The sequence below is a fragment of the Equus caballus genome, chromosome 4 (genome assembly GCF_041296265.1).
Source record: "Equus caballus isolate H_3958 breed thoroughbred chromosome 4, TB-T2T, whole genome shotgun sequence".
Lineage (NCBI taxonomy): Eukaryota > Metazoa > Chordata > Mammalia > Perissodactyla > Equidae > Equus > Equus caballus.
The window spans coordinates 15018744-15040555 of NC_091687.1; the positions used below are offsets into that span (position 1 = coordinate 15018744).

The 21812-nt window shown below is 62.8% G+C and overlaps 1 protein-coding gene across 23 annotated transcripts in view; it reads right to left on the reverse strand.

Annotated features, from left to right (window-relative positions):
* Nucleotides 1-810: 810 nt before the first annotated feature.
* The window catches only part of CAMK2B (calcium/calmodulin dependent protein kinase II beta), a 93668-nt gene continuing 72666 nt past the window's right edge, over nt 811-21812 (reverse strand). For 4 of the 23 annotated variants that reach the window (XM_070265541.1, XM_070265543.1, XM_070265542.1 and 1 more), the window contains 10 exons: nt 21543-21585; nt 20501-20575; nt 15458-15495; nt 15244-15315; nt 13762-13806; nt 12103-12151; nt 3676-3751; nt 3402-3496; nt 2898-3132; nt 811-2655 (listed from right to left, as the gene is read on the reverse strand). In XM_070265541.1, coding sequence (XP_070121642.1) covers nt 2900-3132; nt 3402-3496; nt 3676-3751; nt 12103-12151; nt 13762-13806; nt 15244-15315; nt 15458-15495; nt 20501-20575; nt 21543-21585 — 726 coding nt within the window. In that variant the 3' untranslated portion in view covers nt 811-2655; nt 2898-2899. Of the gene's footprint in view, nt 2656-2897; nt 3133-3401; nt 3497-3675; nt 3752-9038; nt 9153-10067; nt 10149-10497; nt 10612-12102; nt 12152-13761; nt 13807-15243; nt 15316-15457; nt 15499-20500; nt 20576-21542; nt 21586-21812 lie in introns of all 23 variants that reach the window. The other 19 variants (XM_023638998.2, XM_070265547.1, XM_070265546.1 and 16 more) reach the window with 15 other exon arrangements.

The window sequence follows — 21812 nt, forward strand, 5'->3', positions numbered from 1 at the left end:
GGGTGGGGCAGAGCCTGAGGACCCTGGGCCGGGGGGGTGGGGGTCACAGGGCAAAGGTTTGCTCCCGTGCTGGGGCTGAGCTGACCCTGGGCCTTGAGCCCTCCCTTCCTTTAGTCCTAGCCATTGCGGGGCCTTTGTACCTGGTGTCCCTCTGTCTCCCAGATCTCTGCTCTGGGCTCCTGTTTGGGCCTCCTTGGGGAGCCTCTTTGGGCCCCTGTTGTCATTGCCTGCCACATCATCTTTGCATCCCAGCAGCCACCACTCTGCTGTGCCTGACGTCAGTGTCTGACATCCGTGCTGGCTTGTGTGCTGTCTGTCTGTACAACCTAGAGTGTGGGCCCATGGAGCAGTCCTGGTGGCCAAGGGTACTGCATGCCACAAGAATCTGTGGCCACATGGTGAGCACAACACTCACATGGAATGGATGGGTGGAGGGAGAGACTCAACAGGACGTGGAGGCTCAGTCCTGGGGCTCTTCCCACCTAGAACTGCCCACCTGGCTTTGTCTTTAGAGGCCACGTGGGTAGCTGGAGAGCTGGCGGTGTTGGGGCTCAGGGGCTGGTTTCACTTCCAGCATTCAGTGCCAACAGAGGACTTGAGGGGACCAGAGGTGGGGGTGGGGGCGGCTGGTGGAGTTGTGGCCTGGGAGCAGTCAGGCCCTACCTGGGCATGCTGTTCACCACAGCCAAGCTCAGGAAGGTCTGGTCTGGGGCTTCTGCAGCCCAGGCTGGCTCAGGGCCCACGTGGTGGAGGAAGTCCAGGTTGTGGGGTTGGCAGGGTCCTGGCATAAAGTACCAGCTGCATCTGAAGCCGTTTGTCCTGGTTTTCTTTTATTTGCAGTTTCCCGAGACAGAACAAAATAATTTTTGTACACTTACAAGGCTCAGAAAGAAAAGACAATGAAACTCAGCAAAAAGAGAGAAGAGGAAAGGCCGGCCAGCACCGCGGGCAGCCGACCCTGCAGGGCGGGCCGCCGCCGCCGCCACACGCGGACATCTAGCTAGAAGAGCGGGTGTGGCTTGCGTGTGAGGGGTCATGCAAAAGAACTATCCCCCAGAAAAAAATCCCCAAATTATCCCAGACAGGCAGCTTCGTGGAGATACCAGGTGGGGGAGAGGAGGGGAGGAGGCCCCAGGAGGGGAGGGTGGCCAGGCCACACGCTGTCCACGGTGAGCCCTGCCGCTGCCCAAGGCCCAGGGAGCCTGGCGGATGTTTACCCTGTGTCCATGGGTGGGGACAGCTGTCCTGAGCACAGCTGTGAACGGGCAGGTGAGTGTCTGTCGAGGAACAGTCCCCTTGGAGATCAGCATCCTGTGTCCTGCTCCCCACTCTGTGCCCTCCCTTGGCTTGATTTGTGGGAGAAGATAAAGAAAATCCTTGTTGAAAACAATATGAATTGAAGAGGGACAGGTGTTGGGAGAGGGCCCCCACATTGTGGTTGCAGTCCCTGGCAACCCCCAACCATAACGCAGCAGGCCAGGCCAGACCCACCCCACCCCGGCCGATGGCCCTCGGCTCTCTCTGCCACCATCTGACCATGCAGCCTGTCCCCGAGCGTGGCCATCGTGTCCACCACCAGCACGCAGGGGGACCCCGAGGTGAGCCCAGCCCGCCGTCTCCACATCTCGGGGTCGCCGTCACACACTGCAGCCTCCTCGAGCCCAGTGCGGCCCTCCTTCCCTTCTGCTCCAGGCCCAGACTCTGAAAGCAAACACCTGCCTGGACCCCCACCTCAGCCGGGAGCCAGGGAGCCACCTGTCCGCCTTCTGCCTCCTCTCTCCTTTCTGCGTCATGACCAAGCCCAGAGCCCTGGGGACTCGAGGCCCAGGCCGCTCTGTGGCCTCACAGGCGGGGGGAAGGCGGGCAGAGAGGGAGAGGCACCCTGAACGGGAGGGAGGCCAGCCCAGGGTCCCCTCCCCACGGGCTGCAGCCAAAGGTGTCTCCTCAGCACGTCTCTTGCCAGGTGTGAGGTCTGAGAGGATGTGTCCTCTCTGCACCTCCCTGACCCCGGAAGGACCAGAGCTGGAGCCCTGGGCCCACGGAGGCTTCTCGGAGGGCTCGCCGTCCTCCTCACACTGCTCCTCCATGCTGGGGGCGCCAGAACCCCAGCGCCAGAGGAACGCACGCCTCCGCCCTCCTGGAGGAAAGGAAGGGAAGCAGGGGAGACGACAGCGACTCAGGCCCCCTGCGGCCCCACAGCCTCCCCAGAGGACACCTGACGCTGCTGACAGCGAGCCACGCACGCAGGGCAGGGAGGATGCGATGCCTCGGGGGCAACGCCACCAACAAACAGTGTTCCACGGGCGACAGGCCGCTGTGGACAAGTTCACTGCCCCGGCCAGTCCCGGGGCCAGGAGCAGGCAGACACGCGGAGCTTGGGCAGGGAGCGGCCGGTCGGTTTGAAGCCCCACAAATGCCAGTGATTTTTACACCTTTTTCCTTTGTTTTTTTTTCTGTTTCATCCAACATCAATTTTTTGTGTGTGGTTGTCGTTGTCGTCTTGTTTTTAAAAAGAAATCACATCTGGTCTTGGTTTTCTGCAGACACAGGCACCAGGGGAGGAACGAGGCAGACACAAACATGCGACAGGCAGGCCGTGCGCCCGAGGGCAGCTGGGCTCCAAACATCGAGTCTGTCCCGCGAAACCGGCAGCAGCTGTGAAACGGGGCGGGCACAAGCGTGGAATCAGCTGCCCGTGCAGCTGCTCCCTCAGACCCCAGGTTTGTCATCTGCAAGGTGGGCCCCCGGGCAGCTGGGAGAGGGGCCTGGTCCTGCAATGCTGCCACAAGAGGCCTCCCTTTCTGCTCAGGAGCCAGCGCTGCCACAGTCCCCACCGCTCCCCGCTGCTTCCCAGGTGCAGCTGCCCAGGCCGCGGGGCCCCTCCCGTGGGTGCTCACCTTCACTGCAGCGGGGCCACGGGTGCACCCGAGCAGTGGAAGTGCACGTTCTGCCACTTGCCGTCGCGGCGGTGCCACACGCGGGTCTCCTCGGACTGGCTGGTGCGGGGCCGGCCCTGCCCGTCGATGTACTGCGTGAGGCGGATGTAGGCGATGCACGCGGCGTCCTCGCCGATGACGTGCACGTGCGGGTTTAGGATGGTCGTGTGGATTGGCTTGCTGTTCTTGGCGAGCACTGCAGGCGAGCAGGCACTCGGCATTGGGCATCACAGCAGCTCCCACGCCCCACCCTGGCCAGCCTGGCCCCCTCCGCGAGCCCAGCACCCCCTCCAGGAGGCCGGTTCCATGGCTGGTATGGCCTGGGGACCTCTGCCACAGGAGGTGGAGCCGGGCTGGCCAACCCTGCGCACGGGTGAGACAGGGCTTCCCTGAGCCTCTGACTGAGAGGCCCGGGGGCTCTCTGGGGGGTGCCGCCCTCCTCCCCACCCCAGCTCCCTCACTCACAGTTCTCGAAGTAGAATCTGTGGAAGTCCATGCCTTCCACCAGGTTGCCCAGAGCTTCAGGCTCAAACGAGGTCAGGCCTGGGTCGCAGATTTTCCTGGGGGGCAGACCCAGGTGAGGAGGGGCCCCTCAGAACCCGCCTGGAGTGGGCCCCCGCCATGTGCAGCCCCTTCCATTCACCCCCTCCCTGTGGGGAAGCCGGCAACACAGCCAAGGGGAGGTCCCCACAGCCCACCCCGGGCTGCCCAAGGACCCAGCCCAGGGGCCCCGACTCACGCGTAGGCCTCGAAGTCACCGTTGTTGACAGCCTCAATGAGCTGCTCCGTGATCTTGATGATCTCCTGCTTCCGCGCTGCAAGGAGACACAGCCGCCCAGTGACCCACAGGCCACCCCCAGCAGCCCTGGTGAGGGGCCTGGGGCAGAGAGCCCCAAGCCCCTCGCCCTCCTGCCTCTCCTCTCCAGGAGACCCTGGGGCCCTGGCCCCGGCACCCAGACTGTCCAGCTCAGAATGCTCCCTCCAAGGCCACCAACAGCTCCCACAGGTCCAAGTCCAACAAGCTTCTGTCTTATCAGTCTTAAATAACACGTCTTTACATGATAGAAATACTCCATCCACAGTACAAAATGTCTGGAAAACACAGAAAGAGGAGGCAAAGCCTGCCACAACCCACCTGCGCCCCCAAGTCCTGGGGCCGTGTCCCAGGCCCTCTACAGCTGCGACACTGTGACAAGCCTCCCTGGCACCTGTGCACCTGGCTCTGCTCCCGTAGCCTTCGCACACCCAACAGCTCTCCAGGGAGAGGGCTACTAAGGGCTGCTCTCAAAGCAGAGGGGGATCAGGGCTGCAGGTGCGGCCTCTGCGCGAGGGCCGAGGGCCGGGGAGCAGGGAGTGCAACAGTCTTGAGCCTCACCCCTCTCTCCCTGGACGCCCGCAGCCTGCTGGCCTCCCGCTCCCTCTGGTCTCCACCTGTCTGCAGTCCTGGCCCCCATGCTGGCCCTCCAGCATCACTGCCCATCCCGCACCCTCCGCCCCAGCCTCCTCTGGGCTCCTGCCGACTTGGCCTCTGCGCCTAGACAGGCTGGCCCCAGGGTGTTTGCCCGGGGGCCCCCTCTGTCTCTTTAACTACAATTTATTTTCACGCGAAATATCTGAAACCTATGGAAGAAGTAGAGAGAATAATACAGCCCACACCCTGCTGGTGGAAATCGGTATGATTTTCATCTTTGCTGTAGATGTTTTTCAAAGAAATAAAAGCTCACTTATAGTTGCAGATGCGTGTCCCCCTAAATCTGTTCTCATTTACTCTCCCCAGAGAAGGGCTGTCCTGAGTTACGTGCTTAACTGCTTCCGTGCAGAAATATACACACCCGAGCGCGCACACACACACATATCACGGTGATTTCTTAAAGCAATAATGTGCCTGTGGCAAAACTGAGACCCAAGAAATACACTGAAAGCAGGAGCCCAGTGCAGCTGGGGCCCTGGGGGTTACTGTAGACACTGGAGAAGAACTTTTGACCTTGTTCCCAGCACAGACATAGAGGAATCTTGTCAATTTGCTGTTTTCTTATTTAACTTGAGGGGTGATTCCGGTCTGAGGATTTGTGAGTTTGTTTTGCAGAAGAAAGAGAAAGAGAATGCCGGGGAGGCTGGATTCGGACTGCCCAGGGGCTTGTGGGAGTGACCCTTTGTTTCTCTGAAGCTCCTCCTGCCAAGCCCCTTAGCTCTATGAAACCCCCTGATTTTTGCTCTGGTTAAGGCGCACTTGAGTGAATCCATGCTCCCACCTTCTCGTCTCGGCCAACTTGAATGGGGCCTTTCTCCAACTCCAAGCACCCATGTCTCAGTGTTTGGCTTGCTGTGCATCAGGCACATGAACTTGAGATTAAGAGGTTCAGTACTGCCAGGAGCTGTCCCCCACAGGTTCCTGCCCCGGTCACAGCTACACCAGCTGTGCATGCCTGTGCCCACGGGCGTTAATCCATGGGCTAAATTCCAAGCGCTCGGATTGCTGGCTCTAACGGATACACTTAGCCTTCTGCGACCTGTGCCCGCAGCCCCGGGGGTGGGGGTGGTGCACCCACTCGCCCGCCACCACCTCCTGTAGCTGTCTGGGTGCTTCCTCTCCCTGGGATGGGGACCGAATCCACAGCAGAAGATGCTGTGTGCTCTCGCGTGAGCCCAGGCGTGCGCGTGCGTGTGCTGGGAGCCTGGGCTGTGCTGCACGGGCTCTGGACTCTGGACAGTGATGGCAGGTGGAACGCCATGACACCCGAGGAGTTGAGTGCAAGCATGCGTGTGTGTGCACATTGGGGCACTTGTGTGCTTGTGTCACGTGGGAGTGTGGGTACACGTGCACACATGTGCATTCTGTGTGTGCATGTGCGCTGACTGACCTGAAAGTGGGAGCGGGTTTCTCTATCTTGAGAAGGCCCTCTCTGACCCAGCTGCACTTCTGCTACCGTCCTGTTTCTGTTTCTCACTCAACTTTGTGTCTGGACCACTCAGGCTCTGCATCTGCAGAAACGTGGGCCCCACTGCCTGGCGGGCCCTGGAAGCTGCGAGCTCCCGTTCCCCTAAGGCCTCACGTCCCCCTGCAGAGCTTGGGCCAGCACCAGAGCTCTGTCCCCACACACGGTGCCATTCTTGTCCTCACCCTCTGAGTCCCACCTCCTCCTGCACCACCCAGGCACAGTGTGCCTCCCCTCTCAGTGGCTTTCCCCGCAGCCCACCCACCTCTCCGCGCTCTGCCTGGGTGTTTCCCACTTAGCAGTGTCTCTCTCTCTCCTCCGGGACCTTATCCACCCCCTCCCCAGTTCACTTGTCACCTTCGTGGAGGTGGTCTCAAGCTTCAGGCTCTGCTCTCCTCCCACTGCAGCCCAGCTTCCCCAACCAGATGCCTCCACCCCGGGGCCAGGCCCCACTGGGCTTGTCGAGGGACCCTGGGCGCCTGCCCCACCCTGCCACTTCCCTGCCAATCTCATCAAGGGGAAGTCTGAGCCATGTCTACACATCCTGACCCCTGACTCTTGTTGATCTCCCTCCTCCAGAGACAGCGAGCGCTGCCCCGCCCAGCAGTGCAACTGGAGTTGAGGGACATCTTCCTGTTTTGCTTCCAGTGCTCTTAGATTTTGCAGTCACCCTATACTATGGTAAGTGAAACCAATCTTTCACTTAATGAAGTAACATGAGTGTTTTTAAAGGAACTGAAATTTTAAATGGGCCTCAGTGTAAAGAGAAAGTATGTAAAGAGAAGAGATCTGCCGTCACAGCACAAATCTTGAAGCCTGACGTCTGGGAAAAGATGTTGTGCCCACTCTGCAGATAGGGAAACTGAGGCCACACAGCCCCCGTCACAGCCCAGGAGTGGGCCGGACGCTCCTGACCTGCAGAAGGCTGCTGCCCAGACCCAGCCCTGCCCTGCCGTGCCATCCTGCCTCCCCAAGTTTGACAGAGCGAGGGGACTCCCGGGTGATGAAGTCTGTTAGCTGAGGGCAAGCTGCCCCCCACCAGGCAACTTGGGGGAAAGAGCTGAGGTGTGTGGGCTTAGGAAGGGTCCCAGAGGTGAACTGGGGCCCCCATGCTCCCTCTGGCTCTCTCGGGGTGAGTTAACAGCACAGAAGCCCAGCCCCTGGCAAAGGGTCCAGGGGACCCCAGGGACCCCAGGCTGGCCCCAAGCCACTTCCCTCAGTTGTTGAAGGGGCAACGGGAGCCCCCCAACCACCCCATTCAGACAGCTGCAGAGGATCAGCCTGGATTGTGCGTAATCCCTGATTATGGAGAACACAGCCTGGGCCAGTGGGCACCGACCCCATTTACACACTAAGACAGCTGGCGGGCGCATTCCCGAGAAAGGAGGGGACCCACAACCCTCTCCAGGGATGGCCCTCTGCAGCTGGAGGCCTCACTGCTGGGAGAGAGGGACCCTGGTCCCAGAATTGGTGGGGGGCACCCTGGCTCTGGCACTCACCCACTCAGACCAGTTAAGAGTGATCTCAACCCTGGATGGCCCTTCGGAAGTCCCTTCTCCAGCTGACGCTACCCCATCCTTTCACCGCAGACCCCCCAACACTCAAACAGCTGGGACACTGGCTATTTGGGGGCACACCCAGGAGTGAGGACCCTGCTCCCTGAGGGAGCCGGGTGGGGCCGCCCCCTGCTGTTGGTCCCCCCAGTGCTCCAAGTCTGCCCTCGGCCACCTCCAGGTGCCCCCATCCCCACAGGCCCAGCCACACCTGCCAGCTCCAGGCCCCCATCCCCCTCCATTCGATCCTGCTCACAGTCCCTTCTGTGGTCCTCACCTCCCCTACCCAACCTCGGCGCAGACCCCTAAAGGGGCAGGCCTGTGTCACGGCCCCCCAAGGTCAGCCTGGGGTGCTCAGCGCCCACGGCAGGCCTGTTCTCAGAGGCCCCTACCCAGGCTGCTGTGCCGCTTGGGCACACTCCTCCATGTCTCCACACCTCAGCAGCCTCACCTGTGAGACCAGGGGCCATGATAAGATGCGGCACAAATTGGGGGTTCTGACCACTCCCACAGGCTCCCCTGTGTGCCCACCACAGTGTCCTCCCATCTCCATCACCAGCAAGACTCTAGTCTCTCACCTCTGACTCGCCTCCAATCCCCTCAGCCAGGCCCGGGGGGCCCAGCGGTCCCCACGCTCGCCCTTGCCCCTTGTCCCTCCTTGTCCCTCGTCTCTCATCCCTGAGGCCAAGCACAACACTCCTGACGGGTCACTGCTCACCCAGAGGCTGCCCCATGCCCATGCCGCCAGCCACCAAGGAGAATTCAGGGCGCCTTTAGCTGGCCGGCTTCAGTCCCCCTCCACCCACCACCACTCCCACGGCTTCCATCCCCTCCTGGCCCCCAGCCCGGGCCTGCCAGGGGTGGGCAGGGGTCGGCACCCTCCCTGGCCCCAAGCACTCACCCAGCCACTCCCCAGCCATGCCGGGCCCCCGGCCCCGGAGCCTCTCCTCTGAGAGCGTCAGCACCACCCCCAGCCGGGTGTCTCCCCAGAGGTGGGGGTGGCTGCAGCCCTGGGGTGTCATCCATCCCTGTAAGCGATACTGGCCAGCAGTCGGCAGACGGGCTGGAGCGCTGGCTCCTCCCTGCCGGGCCCAGCGCCTGCTCCACGTCCCTGCCCCCCGCCCACCCCCCGCCCGCCAGACGACTCCACGCAGCAGCGGAGACTGCGCCTCTCCTCCTTGCCCTCCCGCCAGCATCACTGTCCAAGAAACTGCCCTCCCACCCTCGACCCCAGCCAGGGCATGACCCCAGACATGACCCCACGGCCCACGACAGTGTCCGCTGTCCCGCAGCTCGGGTCCTCTCAGCTTGCTTGTGCCTCATCGTCGCTGTAGAAGAAACCTGCAGAGCGCAGGAGTGTGAGGCTCTGGCTCGCCCAAACCCGGATTCTGGGTCCTTTCCTACAACAGGCCTTCACACATGCATGTCTTGAGCCATGAACTCTGTTTTCTGAGACTAAACGGCGCCTTCACATGAAATGCCCTGTGCCCTCCTTTCTGCCCGCACAAGCTGGCCCGTTCCCAGAGCAAAGGGCAGCACACCACAGCCAGGGGTTGCGACACCCCTGTGAGCCCCCAGGAGCAGCCAGCAGGGCCACTCAAGGTGCTACTTACACGGGGTGGGTGGGGGGCCAGGGAGAGCCGGAGACAGGCAGGGCTGGGGGCCCTCAGCTTCTGGGGTCCCCGAGCCCCTCCTCACTGTGTTCAGGATGTCAGAGATCCTGGGGGCTGGGGCGGAACAGATGAGACGTGAACACAAGGTAGGAAGTGGGGGGGGGCAGCACACAGGAGAGAAAACCTATGGGCTACTGAGCCAAGCCAGAGAGAGTGAGGGCACTTGGGGAGAAGTGGGAGGACAGAGGGGAACAGAAGGGGTCATGGGGGGACGTGGGGGAACAGAGGAGTATGTGGAGGATGAAGGGAGGCTCCAAGAATGTTGGTGCATCTGCACCTGTCCGTTCAGGTAGGGGCAAGGAAAGCTGCTGTGGGCAGAGGGTGCCTCCAAGGAGAGGCAGCCTGGCCCACTTGAGGACAGAGGATGATGCCCAGCGTGTGACAGGACCTTGTAAGCATGTGACAGGTGCAGAAAGGAATGAGTGGGTGAAGGAGCGTCCAGAGGACCATGCCAGCCCCGCTGCGGGGAACCCAGTTCGGCAGGAAGGCCAGGCCCTTTCTTCTCCCTCTAAGCCACAGGCCTGTGGCCAGAAGGGATTTCCATAAGAACTCCTGTCCTGGGCTCCCTGGGGCCCCGGCTGGGCGCTCAGGGCAGGGAGCACCATGAAGCCAGCGTGACTGGAAAGGTCACAGCAGACAGCCTGAGGGAGGCAGGCAGCATGAGTGGGCGGCCTCAGAGGGGCCCTGCAGCTGCCCTGGGCCTGCGAGACCACCTTGGGGAGAGGCCTGGGGCTGGACAGCAGCACAGGTGGGAGGTGGGGGGAGCTATGGGGGGAGCTGGGCCTGCAGGGAGCGAGGGAAAGGCGGAGCTGCCCCGCGGAGTTAGCGCACGTGCCTGCCCAGACGCCCAGCCAGGCCAGATGGTTAGTCAGGCCTCAGGCTGCCCGGCCTGGGGGCAGTGAGGCCGTGCATGGCAGGACGCAAGGAGCCGCTCAGCAGCAGAGGCAGCAGGCCTGGGGCACTACTTACACGGGGCGGGCAGGGGGCCCTCGGCTTCCGGGGTCCCCGAGCCCCTCCTCACGGAGCTCAGGATATCAGAGATCCTGGGGGCTGGGATGGACAGGAGGCAGACATAAGAGGAGGCAACGAGGCAGAGGCCAGAGAAGAGGAAGCAGTTGCGCCCCTCCGCCCGCCCCACCAGTGCCCCCTCTGCAGAAAGAAGCTCCCAGTCCCGAGACTGGAACAAGGCCCGTGTCTGTGGCTTGCAGAAGATGGTTGCCAGTCGGCCCCCACAGGCCAATGGAGAAGACCCACAGGGGGAGCGCCAGGGACAGAGGCAGCCAGAGAACCTCAACAGGGGGCTCTGGAGGGCCGGCCCCTGGCTCTCGAGCAGCCTCTCAGAGAGGGGCTGCAAGCCCTTCAAGGAGACCCCCACAGCAGCAGGGGCCCAGCTACTTACATGGGGTGGGCAGGGGGCTAATGGGAGCTGGAGACAGGCAGGGCGGGGGGCCCTCGGCTTCTGGGGTCCCTGAACCCCTTCTCACGGAGCTCAGGATGTCAGGGACCCTGGGGACTGGGGTGGACAGACAAGACGTGAGCAGGAGGCAGGCAGGGGTGTGCCGGAGAGAAGAGAACAGGGGATGGACGAGGGTGTTAAGCTGGAGAACCTCAGCTCATGGCCACCCCAAGACCAAACAGTGGGGTCCAGGGCTCCCAGGGACAGCATCAACCCCGTACATGCCCAGGGCTGTGGATCACAGCAGGTGTGTGAGGCAGACACAGGACCACGTGCAGGGCTGAACACAGGGCCTTCCTGGGCTGGCCACTGAGGCGGGAAGGCTGCAGGCAGCACCGGCTGGAGCCAGTAGAGGCCAGGCCTGGGCCCACCAGGGCTTCTCTGCATCTGATGGACAATGCAGCTGAGGCAAGAAGCCCGGGGCCTGCCCTCCAGCGCATGGGCTGTCTGCTCTGCCTTGAGAGGCCATTCGGTATCTTCCCACCCGCTCCAGCCAGAGAAGGGGTGGCGTCATGGTCAGTGTCGGGACGAGGCTAGCCAAGCCACTCTTCTCCCCCACCATCCTGCAGAGTCCGACCATCTCAGGCCCCCACATGGCCAGGGTCGGGGCAGAACCTCGAGAACAGGGCATTAGGAGGTCTGGGCGGCCTCCATGCTGATGGCTCGGGGCCTGTTTCAGTCTGTTTGGAGACCATGTGGAGGTCCACTCTGGCGTGCCGGGGCCAAAGCCCTGTGCTCACCTCTGCTCTGGGATGCGGGGGACACTCAGGACAGAGTTGCCACATCCCCCAAACTGGCAGAGTGGCCAGCTACTGGGCCCAGGGCAGCAATGAGGGCGCTTGGGCCTTATCCTGCGAGTGTGTGGCCAAGACGTCAGGAGGCCCCACATAGGGGCAGATGGCCTGGGCTGGGTGGAGCGGGGCACCAGATCCCCTCCCTGGGGGGCTGAGAAAGCCGAGAGCAGAACGGGGGTGCCTGGGGTCTTCGGGGCCACAGGCAAGCCCACTGGCCAGCTCAGCGTGGGAGTCCTGAGTGTGGAGCGAATGTGATTGTCTGAACCTGCCCTCCCCAACAAGCCCACGGACACGCCCAGAACCCAGGAAACAACTGCCTTGCTGCGGGTCCACTTAACAACTGCCAGCCAGGCAGAGTCACAAGTTTAAGGAACTTGGAGCGAAGAAACTGAGCATTCAATCACGAACTCCTTCCTCCATGGGAACCGGGCACCTGGCCCTGGAGTGAATAGGGGGACCGTGCGGAGAACCGGCCCAACGCAGGGCGGCGGGTCCTCACTGGTCAGGGCACACGGCCCAGCCAGGCTCCACTTAGACACTGTGCCTGAGCCTGCTCAGCACTTGTCTGTCCGCACACACTGTGCAGGCCCAGCGCCCGGGCTCGGTGGGACCGCAGCCGTGGAGCAGGGTTAGCTCCAGAAGACACGCCCAAGTCACAGAGCCCCAGCCTCCTCCCGTCCCAGCTCCTGGACACAGGACCCCGCCCGCTGACGGCCCATCTGCCGCCCGCTGCAGGTGGGGAGCACCGAGGTACCTTTTGTGTCCTCGTCCTCTATGGTGGTGTGGGTGCTGTCAGATGACTCCTGGGGAGACATGGGAAGACAGCGGATCAGGAAGTGGCCTCTGCCCCGAGCCTGCTCCGACGGGCTGCTGGAGGTCTCCTCCCGAGGCCACAGGGTCCCAGCCTCAGAAACCCCAGTGATCACCCATCCCCAGGGCTTGGCCGCCCATGTCCCCAGCAGCAGAGGGCGAGAGCTTCACCTTCTCCCAACTAGACCTGCCCAGGGTAAAGACTCCGTATGTGCAGACAACTCTCTTTAACAAGAGAGGAACAGTTTTTGAAATTCCAAGACTCTGGGTGAAGCGAAAGGCACCCACTTTCCATTTCTGCAGACAGGGCAGGAAGTGTCCAGTAGGTCCCCAGAACCTCGGCCAGGCACCGGCAGAGGACAGCTGCACCCACTCCTCCTTCCCTAGAAGGGGGCCATCTGCCCTCCCAGGCCTGGACCATCCAGCCTGGACCATCCAGCCAGGCCCAGCTTCACCTCTCAGGGCTGGCCTGAGACGGGTAAGAGGCGGTACCAGCACCTGCAGCCCCATGCTTGGCTTGCCTTTCAGATAAAAAAAACCAGGTGCCATCCACCTGTCATAGAGTTCTCAGGAGGCTTGCTTGCTCCTCAGAAGGTATACCTTAACAGGGTCCCCGAGGGACCCCCTCCAGCCCCCTGAATGGACACACTGCTCTGGGCCCTGGGCCAGAGATGGGGGCTCTGCACGTTATCAGGGCTCACACCACGGCCCCGGAAGATTGTGCAGAGGCCCCTCACAGGGAAAACAGGACCCTCACTCCAGACACAGGATCTAAGGAACACCCATCCCTGGCCACAAGGTGGAGGGGATGCCCAGGCCCTTCCTTGCACCTTGAGTCTGGGTGGACTGAGAGGCACTGGCCGGCGGTGCCCCTGGTTCCAGCCCATGGCTAGGTTGTGTGAGGTCCAGGCCCAGGTGGGAGTCTGGCTGCAGGCCTGGGAGTGGGTGGGGCGGTGCTGGTCCTAGAAACACAGCTTGGTCCCTGCCTCTCCCCTCCAAACTTTCAGAGAGCCAGCCCCTTCCCTGGCCCCAGGGTGAAGATGCCAATGTGATGGGAGCTGACGCCAGAGCAGAGAAGAGCAGCAGAGGAGCAGGAAGCGCTGGGGGCCGGGTGGCTGGCAGAGGTGAGCAACAGATGAGGTCACGAGGTCTGTGCTGCTCCCCTCCTCCCCGCCCACACTCAGGGGTGTGCTGGGCAGCCCATACCAGCCCTTCACCCCTGGGACCCTCTGAAGTGGGCCCTGCACTCAGCTACTCCTGGCTATCCTGGGCCTGGCCAATGCCAGGGCATGATGGAGAGGGCAGAGGACAACTAGGAGGGTCCTGAGAAGTGGACCCTGCTCCAGACATCAAGGAGCCCCAGCTTCCGTGTCCCACAGTGGACTTGGTACAACCATGCTTCCGAGGGCAGCGCCTGGGGCCTTTCCCTAAGGGAGCAGCCCCTGGACCTGTGGGGCCCTGCCCTGCCTTGGGAGAGGTCACTGCCCCCCACTCTTGGCACAAATGCTTCCCAAGGGTCTACGTCCCAGACCCTCCCCAGGCCGGGGGTCTGCCTTCTGCCTGAGCAGAAGCTCCCGGGAGGGGGATGAGGAGAGGGCAGTACCTTTATCCCGTCCACTGGGTTATGAATGACGGTGCTTTGAGGCTCCTACAGAAGAAGGAAGCAGAGGACGAAAGAGGGAAGTGAGAAGAGCAGAGCAGAGGCCCCTCAGCAGGAGCCAGGGAGAGGGAAGAGGGTGGGAGCAGAGCGGGATGCAGGGAGCAGATGACCAGCAGGGAGCAGAGCAGCTGGGACAGCAACCTGGGTAGGGACCATGTGGTTGGAACAAGCAGATCTGCCCAGGCCGCGGGCACCTGCCAAGAAAGGGTGATGGAGAGCCCAGGGCCAAGGGCGGCTGTGAGAAGCAGCACGCCGGGAGCCCTGCCTCGTGCTCTCCCCACCCACGGCTGCCTGGACCCTCTGCCCCAGCACGGTGGGGGCACAGGATTGAAGATGTCATGGGAGTGGGGTGGCACATGGGATGGATGGGGTCCAAGACAGGGCTGGCTGCAGGCCGGCATGTGGGACCCTCCCATCCTGGGGCAAGGCTGCCCCCACGTGCTGGATGGCCATTTGGCAAGGCCAGCCTCCCCATGGACAGTCTGGGACTGGTTCCAGAAGTGGGGCCTGGGGCCCATGGAGACACCAAACACGCCTCCAGCAAACTCAGAACCTATGGACCAGCAAACCCCAACCTCTGGGGATGGCTTGCTCTACATGGGCCACCCTGGGCACACAGCAACCCGGGCAGGAGGACCTGTGCCCACCAGCCACAACTCTGAACCAGCAGCTGTGGGATTCCCCTGGACAGGACCCCTCAAGCAAGGGTCAGAGCCAGCGGGTCTCTCTGAACTCGAGTCTGCCCACCCCACCCCAGTGGGAACCCCTGAGCCCCTCCCTCTGGGCACCACAGGCCAGCACAGCCATGGAGGTGCATCTTCCCACACCCGCCTCGGGGCCTGCAGGACATGGACTCTGACAGGAAACCGCCCTGGCTGCTGCTGAGCAGTCACCAGGGAAACCAACAAGGAGCCTCTGCCTCCCTTCAGATCACTGGGTGGGCTCAGAAGCTAAGCCCAGGCCCTGGGGAGAAACGAAAGCCCCCACCTCCAGAGGGCGTGTCCCTGCAGCACCCAGGAGGGGCTCCCCCAGCCTGCTCCCCCTGCACTGCCGGCCTGGCCTGGGCTCTGCGTCTGCCTGCTGAGGGTGGAGGAGCTGAGGGTGGCGCCCTGGGTCCTGGGTCTTGGCCTCACGGGCCCCATGAAGGCCTCTCACTGCTGGCCCACAAGTCAGCATGGGCAGGGTGGGGGTGGTGGGCCTGTCCCCTGCACCCAGGGGCTCCCCGGTGCAGCCCCACACCTGCCTGAACAGGGGTCGGCCCTCACCCCACACCTGAGGGGCAGAGGGACTGGAGGGGCCAAGCATCATCCATCAAAGACAGGCTTGGGGCCGGACCCCACCTTCACCCCAGGCCTCGAGACAGGCGGCCCCCCCACAGCCAGGGTGCAGGAGGGCCAGGAAGCAGGGCACTGAGGGGCTCAGTACCAGGGCGGCCGGGGGAAGCGTCCCCTTTGGGCTGGTGGCAGCTGCACTGTTTTTGGTGCTATTCGTCTGGGGCTGCGGAGAGAAGAAGGGGAGCCATTAGGAGGAGAATGGGGGGACTACACCCCTTCCTGGGCCCCAGTGTTGGGGAGGGGCCAGCAGGAGCTCGGGGATGGGGCAAAGCTGCAGGCTCCAGACCCCAGGCCCCCAGCCTCACCTTGACTCCGTCTGCTTTCTTGTTGAGTAGACTCTTGGCTGCTGCAGTGGGAGGAAACAGGCATTATGAGTGAGGGGCTCTGGCCGCTGCAGCCCATGCCCCTAGGCATGAGGCAGCCCGAGCTTCAAGGCGCTGGGGCTGTGACCTCTATCCCAAGAGCGAGCCAGCAGGCAGCCCAAGGTCCTGAGGCAGAGGTGGCTCTTCTGCCTAGCAGGGGACAGAGTGAGTCTGTGCCCAGTTCTGAGCAGGGCCATCCTGGGAGAAGCCTGTGGGGGAGGCCCAGCCAGGGCTACCCGAGGACCCTTGTTCCCAGGACAGGCCCTTTCCCCAACCGTCCTCCACGACTCCGGAGGACACTAAGATTTCTCCTCCCACCTGGGACCCTTGGCTTCCGGGAAGCATGCAAGCTCTGCTAAGAGGAAAGCAGGGCACTGCCCCACCCTCCATGGGAACACAGGACAGATGGGGCACCAGGTTGGGTGGTGGGCAGCCCTCCATAATTCTCCATGTGCTCAGGCAAGGGTGGGTGGGCCGCAGCTGGCCACCAATATAGGGAGGAGCTTGTCCCAGTCTCAGGTGCCTGCTCTTGGCCTCCTAGTCCCCTTCCTTGGCCAACAGGACTCAGAGCTCTGCCCCCATGGCCAAGCCCTGGGCTGTGCCTCTTGACTCAGAGCACCCAAGGGGCAGCCTCTCTCTCCCTCCTGAACCGCCAGGCAGCCCTGGCCTTCAGGTCACTTCTTGGCCTTGCTCTGGCATGCTGGCTGGGGCCAACACAGGCCTCTGCCCACAAGCCCCAGAGGACCCTGGGCTCTGAGTATAGTCAGCAGAATGACACATGTGAGGGAGGGTACAAAGGGTCACCCACATCCGAGCCTCCCATCGTCCCTCCGCCCAGGCCCAGCAGACACCCGTCTCACCCCAGCACTCCCTGCATGAGGTCAGGGTGGGCCTGGCTCTGCCTCCCCCTCGACTGCCAACCTGCCTGCCTTTCCGTTGGAGGCCCTGACCTGCCACCCCCCCAGAGTCCCTCGGCACCCCAGAACCTGTGCCCTCCATAGCAGTTAGATTTAATCACAGAACTGCAAAAAGAAAAAAAGAAAGAAAGAAAGAAAAACGAAGTCAGCTTACCTTACAGAAAAGGAAAGGTGAGGAGGGGAGGAGAGAGAGTGAGGAAGGAAGAGAGAGAAAACAAGATTTGTGTGGGTTCAGGCAGCTCCAGTCTGCAGCCCAGGACTCACAGCCAGTCCTGCCTGGCGGCCCGCCCGCACCCTTGAGCCAAGCAGTGCCCCAGGGGGCCTGGTACAGTTAGAGAAGCAGGGAGGGGTGGGGTCCCTCACCCCAGGCCCAAGGCCGGGAAGGCTCGGGGCACAGCCCCGACTGCTGGCTCCAAAGGCTCCCACTGGCCAGCCCTGAAGCCGAGTCCGCCTGCTCGGAGAGACCAAGCTGGGACCCTTTCCTGCCAGGAACATCCCCGGAGGCTGCTGACTCGGGCCGGCACAGGGGCCAGACAGCACACTTAGACCCAGCAAGACCCAGTGGTTCTCAAAGTGGGGTCCCCCATCAGCAGCATCAGCATCAGCCGGCCCGCCCCAGACCTCCTGAGGAAGAAACTTGGGGGTGGCCTTGGCATTTGTTCACCAAGCCCTCCAGGGGATCCCAACGCTGCTTCAGTTTGAGAACCACTGGTGAGAGTCCCCAGTGCAGGACCAAGCTGGGTCCCAGGCTGCTGGGCGGCTGCCTGCTGCCCACCTTCCACCGTGCCCTCCAGCTTCTGCGTGGGGACATGGGTGGCTGCACTCAGCATAGGGCCCTGCGGGGCTGTCCAAGCGCTGCCACACTGGGCTTGGTTTCGGTTCCCAGCCTTCCTTCCACACAGACCCATCAATTCTCTCAAAAGTTTCCCTCCCAGGTTCCACGGGGCAGAGTTCAACCAGAAGCCTGACTCCCGGCCCATCCCTCTCGACCAGTGGGCCTCACCCCATGAGAAGCATCTAGGATCCCAGCGAGCGTAGGCCATCCCTTCCCTCGCTCCCCAGGCCTGCCCCCCCTGCATTTCATCCTCCCAAGGGCGAGGCCCCGCCTGGTGAGGCCGGACACAGGACCATGCCCTGACGCCCTGGCAGCCCTCCCGCAAGGGTATCCCAGGACCAGAAATGCCATCTTCTTGTCCCAGTTCTCACTGCAGAGTCTGTGAAAAATCTCCCCTGGTGGCAGCTACATTGTCCTTCCCTGTAACTCACCACAGAGGGACAGGCCAACCTGCAGCCTCGCTCCTGATCAGCAGGGCCCCTCACCTCTTGGCTCCTGTCCCCACCTCTGGCACACAGGGAGAGCCCCACCTCCCCCACAGTGGGAGTTGTGCTGAGTGAGGTCTCTAGGGACCCTGCCAGTGCTGGCCGGCCAGCTGGCGACACAGCCAGGAGACGGGTTCCGCCCAGGGGCCTGGAGAAAAGAAGGATCCAGCCCATCTTGAAGGCGCTTGAGCAGGAGCTGAGTAGGCAGCACACTGACCCCCATCCCCCAATTTAGGACTGGCGGTTTGGGGAGAGTCAACCCCACAGCCCTGCAGCCTTGGCCAGCACTGCCCTCAGCTGGCCCTGAGGCAGAACCAACGCAAGCCAGTGCTGGTCTGAAGGGTCTGGCCGGGGCCGCCCGGCACCCTCAGCGGAGATGCAGTCGGCTCTGCCCAGTCTTCCGCTGGGTCAGGCCCTGGGCGGAGGCGGACGGAGACCCAGGGACAGTCCTGGGTCTTAAGAAGGTCCCCTTCAGTCCCTGAGTCTACCAAAACTGCATTCCAGACCGTGCTACTTGAAGCAGGAACAGTTCTGCTCGCTGACAAAGGTCCCTCTGGGGACTCAGATGGCCACCACGGTGGCTCAGGCTCCAGGCAGCCCTGCTGCAGACACTTGTCCTTTTAGTCAATTCCCAAACACTCCTCCTCAGGAACCTCTTTTAACCAAACCCTGCGCATGTCTGGGCGCAGCACGGACGCATGGCCAGACCCCTCCTGAGCACAGCTCCTGGCTGCCGCGTTTCCTGGAAATTCCCATCTCTGTCCTGGACCAACTCCAGAATCCCGTCCATACTGGGGAGCCTCCTTTGGGTTTTCTTAAGTGAAACGTATTAATACACAGCAGGAGCCAAGGTGGACCGAGTAGGCACAGGTGCCCCAGACCCTTGGGAGACAAGCAGAGACCCTCTGCCCCCGCTTCACCAGGCATCATCAGGGCCCGGCCATCGTTGCTACCCAACAGCTCGCCCTGAGTCTCCTCTCGATGAAGGCCAAGTGGGACCTGATCAGGGTGCTTTGGTGAACTGCAACATCTCTACAAGGACCCCCGGTCTTCTGCTAGCTGAGGGGTGCTCACCCCAGAGGCCGTCATCCATGGAGCAGTGATGGCCTTGGAACTGAGACCCCCATCTGCTATGCCTGTTGGGTCTGGCGCGGCCAGCTGAGGTGGGCTCACCTAGCAGGGGGGTCCCTCAGCCCATAGGGCCCAGCCTTTGCCTCATCCCCTAGCTGGTCACCCAGGGACAGCCATGCTGGGCTCTGTCCACATGCACTGACCACCCCCCAGAACAGAGTGGCTCTTGGCTCCCAGGGCGGAGCCGCACATGCACGTGGCCTCATGCACCGTCGCCCCACATCCACTTGCAGGCAGGCGGGCATTGCAGGCAGGAGCCCCGGGCAGAGAGCGGCTCAGAGGTGCCTGCCTCACTCACTGTCCCTGGGCAAGAGGGTTCGCCAGGAGCCCCTAGTCTCACCATTCCCTGACCCCCTGCCCCTCCTTGCCCTCAGGTGCTCCAGAAAGCCCTGGAATGTGAAGCTGATTCAGGACGACCCTTGGGGTCTGCCTGCTGGACATGTCCACTGGACTCACAGGAGGGGCACAGACCCTCCTCCCTGAGGACGGTCCTGCCCTGACACCCCAGGAGGAGGAGGCCAGGAACGCTGAGGTTCTCTGGTTGGGTGGGCAGAGCTGTGCACCCTGTGCGGTCTACGGTGGACGTGCAGGAAAAAAAGGGTCTGGGCTTGGGAGGGTCTGGGCCGTGCCCTGTCCCAAGCTGATGCTTGAGGCACCAGCAGGAAATGCAGGGTTTCGCTGAGGCCCTGCAGCTCTGGGGAGCACCAGGGTCGGCCCTCAGCTGCGGCTGGCTCTGCCCACCTAAAGTTGCATTGCCCTTGGCTCAAGCTGGGGCCTTGGGCCCACTAGGAGGTCTTGGGGTCTGCTAGCCGTCACGGGGTCTGACCGAGGTCAGAGGTGGGAGTGAGGGAGCTGGCCTGGGCCTCCGGGGAGGTCTGCCCCTCACCGCCCACAGGAGCAGGTTGGCAGAACCAGCCTCTCCACTCACAGGTTTAGGATGAGGTGAAGGGGGCCTTGTCAAAGAACCAAGAGGAGGCCTTAAGTCATTCTCAGGGCGGCTGAGGCCCCGGTCCTGTGGCTCGCAGGGTAGACATGCACGTGTGGGACTCAGCACAGACCACTGGCTCTGTGCCAGCGACGGGGAGCACCAAGCGGGTCCCTGGGGTGGGTGTGGGCCAGGCCACGAGTGGATGGGGGTGGCGAGTAGGCTCTCTCGGTGCAGAGTCTCTGCCTCCATGCCCTTCTCCCCAGGATCCCCCACTCAGGATTGGGACCCCAGAAGCAGCTCCAAAGCTTCCTATGAGTGGTCAAGGTCATTGTAAACAGGGGTCATGATGGACAAGTGGGGAGAAAGCCTCAGAGAGCAAAGGACTCTGACCAGAGGGGTCTCCTGATCCCAGACTCAGGGACTAGGAATGGAGGGGTTCAGTCAAACGCATGTGGGCAAGGTGCAGCTTAGGGGTCACCTACCCAGCCCCTCCTTTACTAGGTGGGGCCTGAGGCCAATAGTACAGTGGGGGCTGCCTCCCTGCCCTTGGGGTGGGCCCTGCGGGGCACGTCCTCGGCGGGAGCGGGGGCTCCCGGGGCCTCTAGGGCAGCTCTCGAGGCCCGGCCGGCGGCCACGTGCAGCGAGGGGAGCCGCATGCCGACAGGCGGGACCTTGGTCAACAACAGCTACCTTGTTCCACCAGCCCCATGGTGGTGCCGGAGGCCGCGGCGGACACTGTGGCCGGAGCGGTGGTCTGTCTGCCCACTGTTAGCACCGGGTTAGAGACGAGGGAGGGGCGGACACAGACGCGGGGTGGGCGAGGTAAGGGAAGAGAAGAGACAAAGGAAGCAGAAGAAGATTAGAGTCAAGGTTTAGGTGACGGATGGTTCCAGAACCCCTTTCACAGGAGAGTGAAAACAAGATGGAGACCGATTGACAATTGAAAGCATTCGCCTCCTTTCTCCTTAGAAAACCCCAGCGGGGCTTCTCAGCGCCCAGCCAGGCGTGCAGACAGGACAGGTCCTATTAGCATTGGTGTGACAGCATGCCCCCTATCCCGGCAGCACAGTATCACAGCAAGAGTAACAGGATGGGGGTGCCGGATGCAAACGAACAAGAGGATGGACCACAGACGCTCCCGCACCAGTGTCGCAGGCGACAGACAAGCCACAGGACAGCAAGTGGGCGGCCAGCCCCACTCGGGTGACGCTGTCCCCGGTAGGCCTGCCAGGGCTGCTGGCTTCGGGGCTGCTGACAGACCCCCCTGGAGCGGCCGCAAGCCCCCAGCCCTGCCCACCCTCAGTGACGGGGCGGGCGGCCGCCAGCATGTCCGGAGCGCAGCAGAGAGGTCCTGGGGCCTCGCACCTCCACACAAAGTGGGGGCTCAGAGGATTCAGGACAACGGGGCCACAGAGGTGCTGACCACACCTGACAGACACACGGAGCAGGGGCCGGGCGGGCAGCACGGACACTGGGGCATCAGGCGAGGACACAGAGATCCAACACGCAGGGACAGGGGCTAGTGCCGGGGGCCCTCCCGGAGCCAGTGGGGGCGGACTCTGGGTGTTGCCCTCAGAGGGGGCCCGGCCAGGTAGCCCAGGCCTTCTCTGTGGCCCAGGGTCTCGGAGGGCAGGAGAGGGGCCAGGGGGTGAGAAAGGGCGGGCGCTGGCGGCAGGTTCTTCGGGAGCCTTTCCGCCGCAGGCCTGCTCTTCCTGGAGAAGGCTGTTCTCACCTGAGAAATTTCGCGTGGCCAGCATGGTGGTGAGGATGGCGCCCTGGGGAGAAAACGCACAGCTGAGGCCAGGACCATCGGCCAGCCAGGAGACCCACCCGGCCCTCAGCTTGTGGGCGCCTGGCACAGCTCAGGTCACGGCCTTGCAGAGAGGTGAGAATTCTGCAAACTCACGAGCTGCACGAGACAAGCCACTACTTCCAGAATTAAAACAGTGACACGTCCTGGGCTCTAAAGTGCCAACCAACCACGCCAGTCCCCATGGCTCCT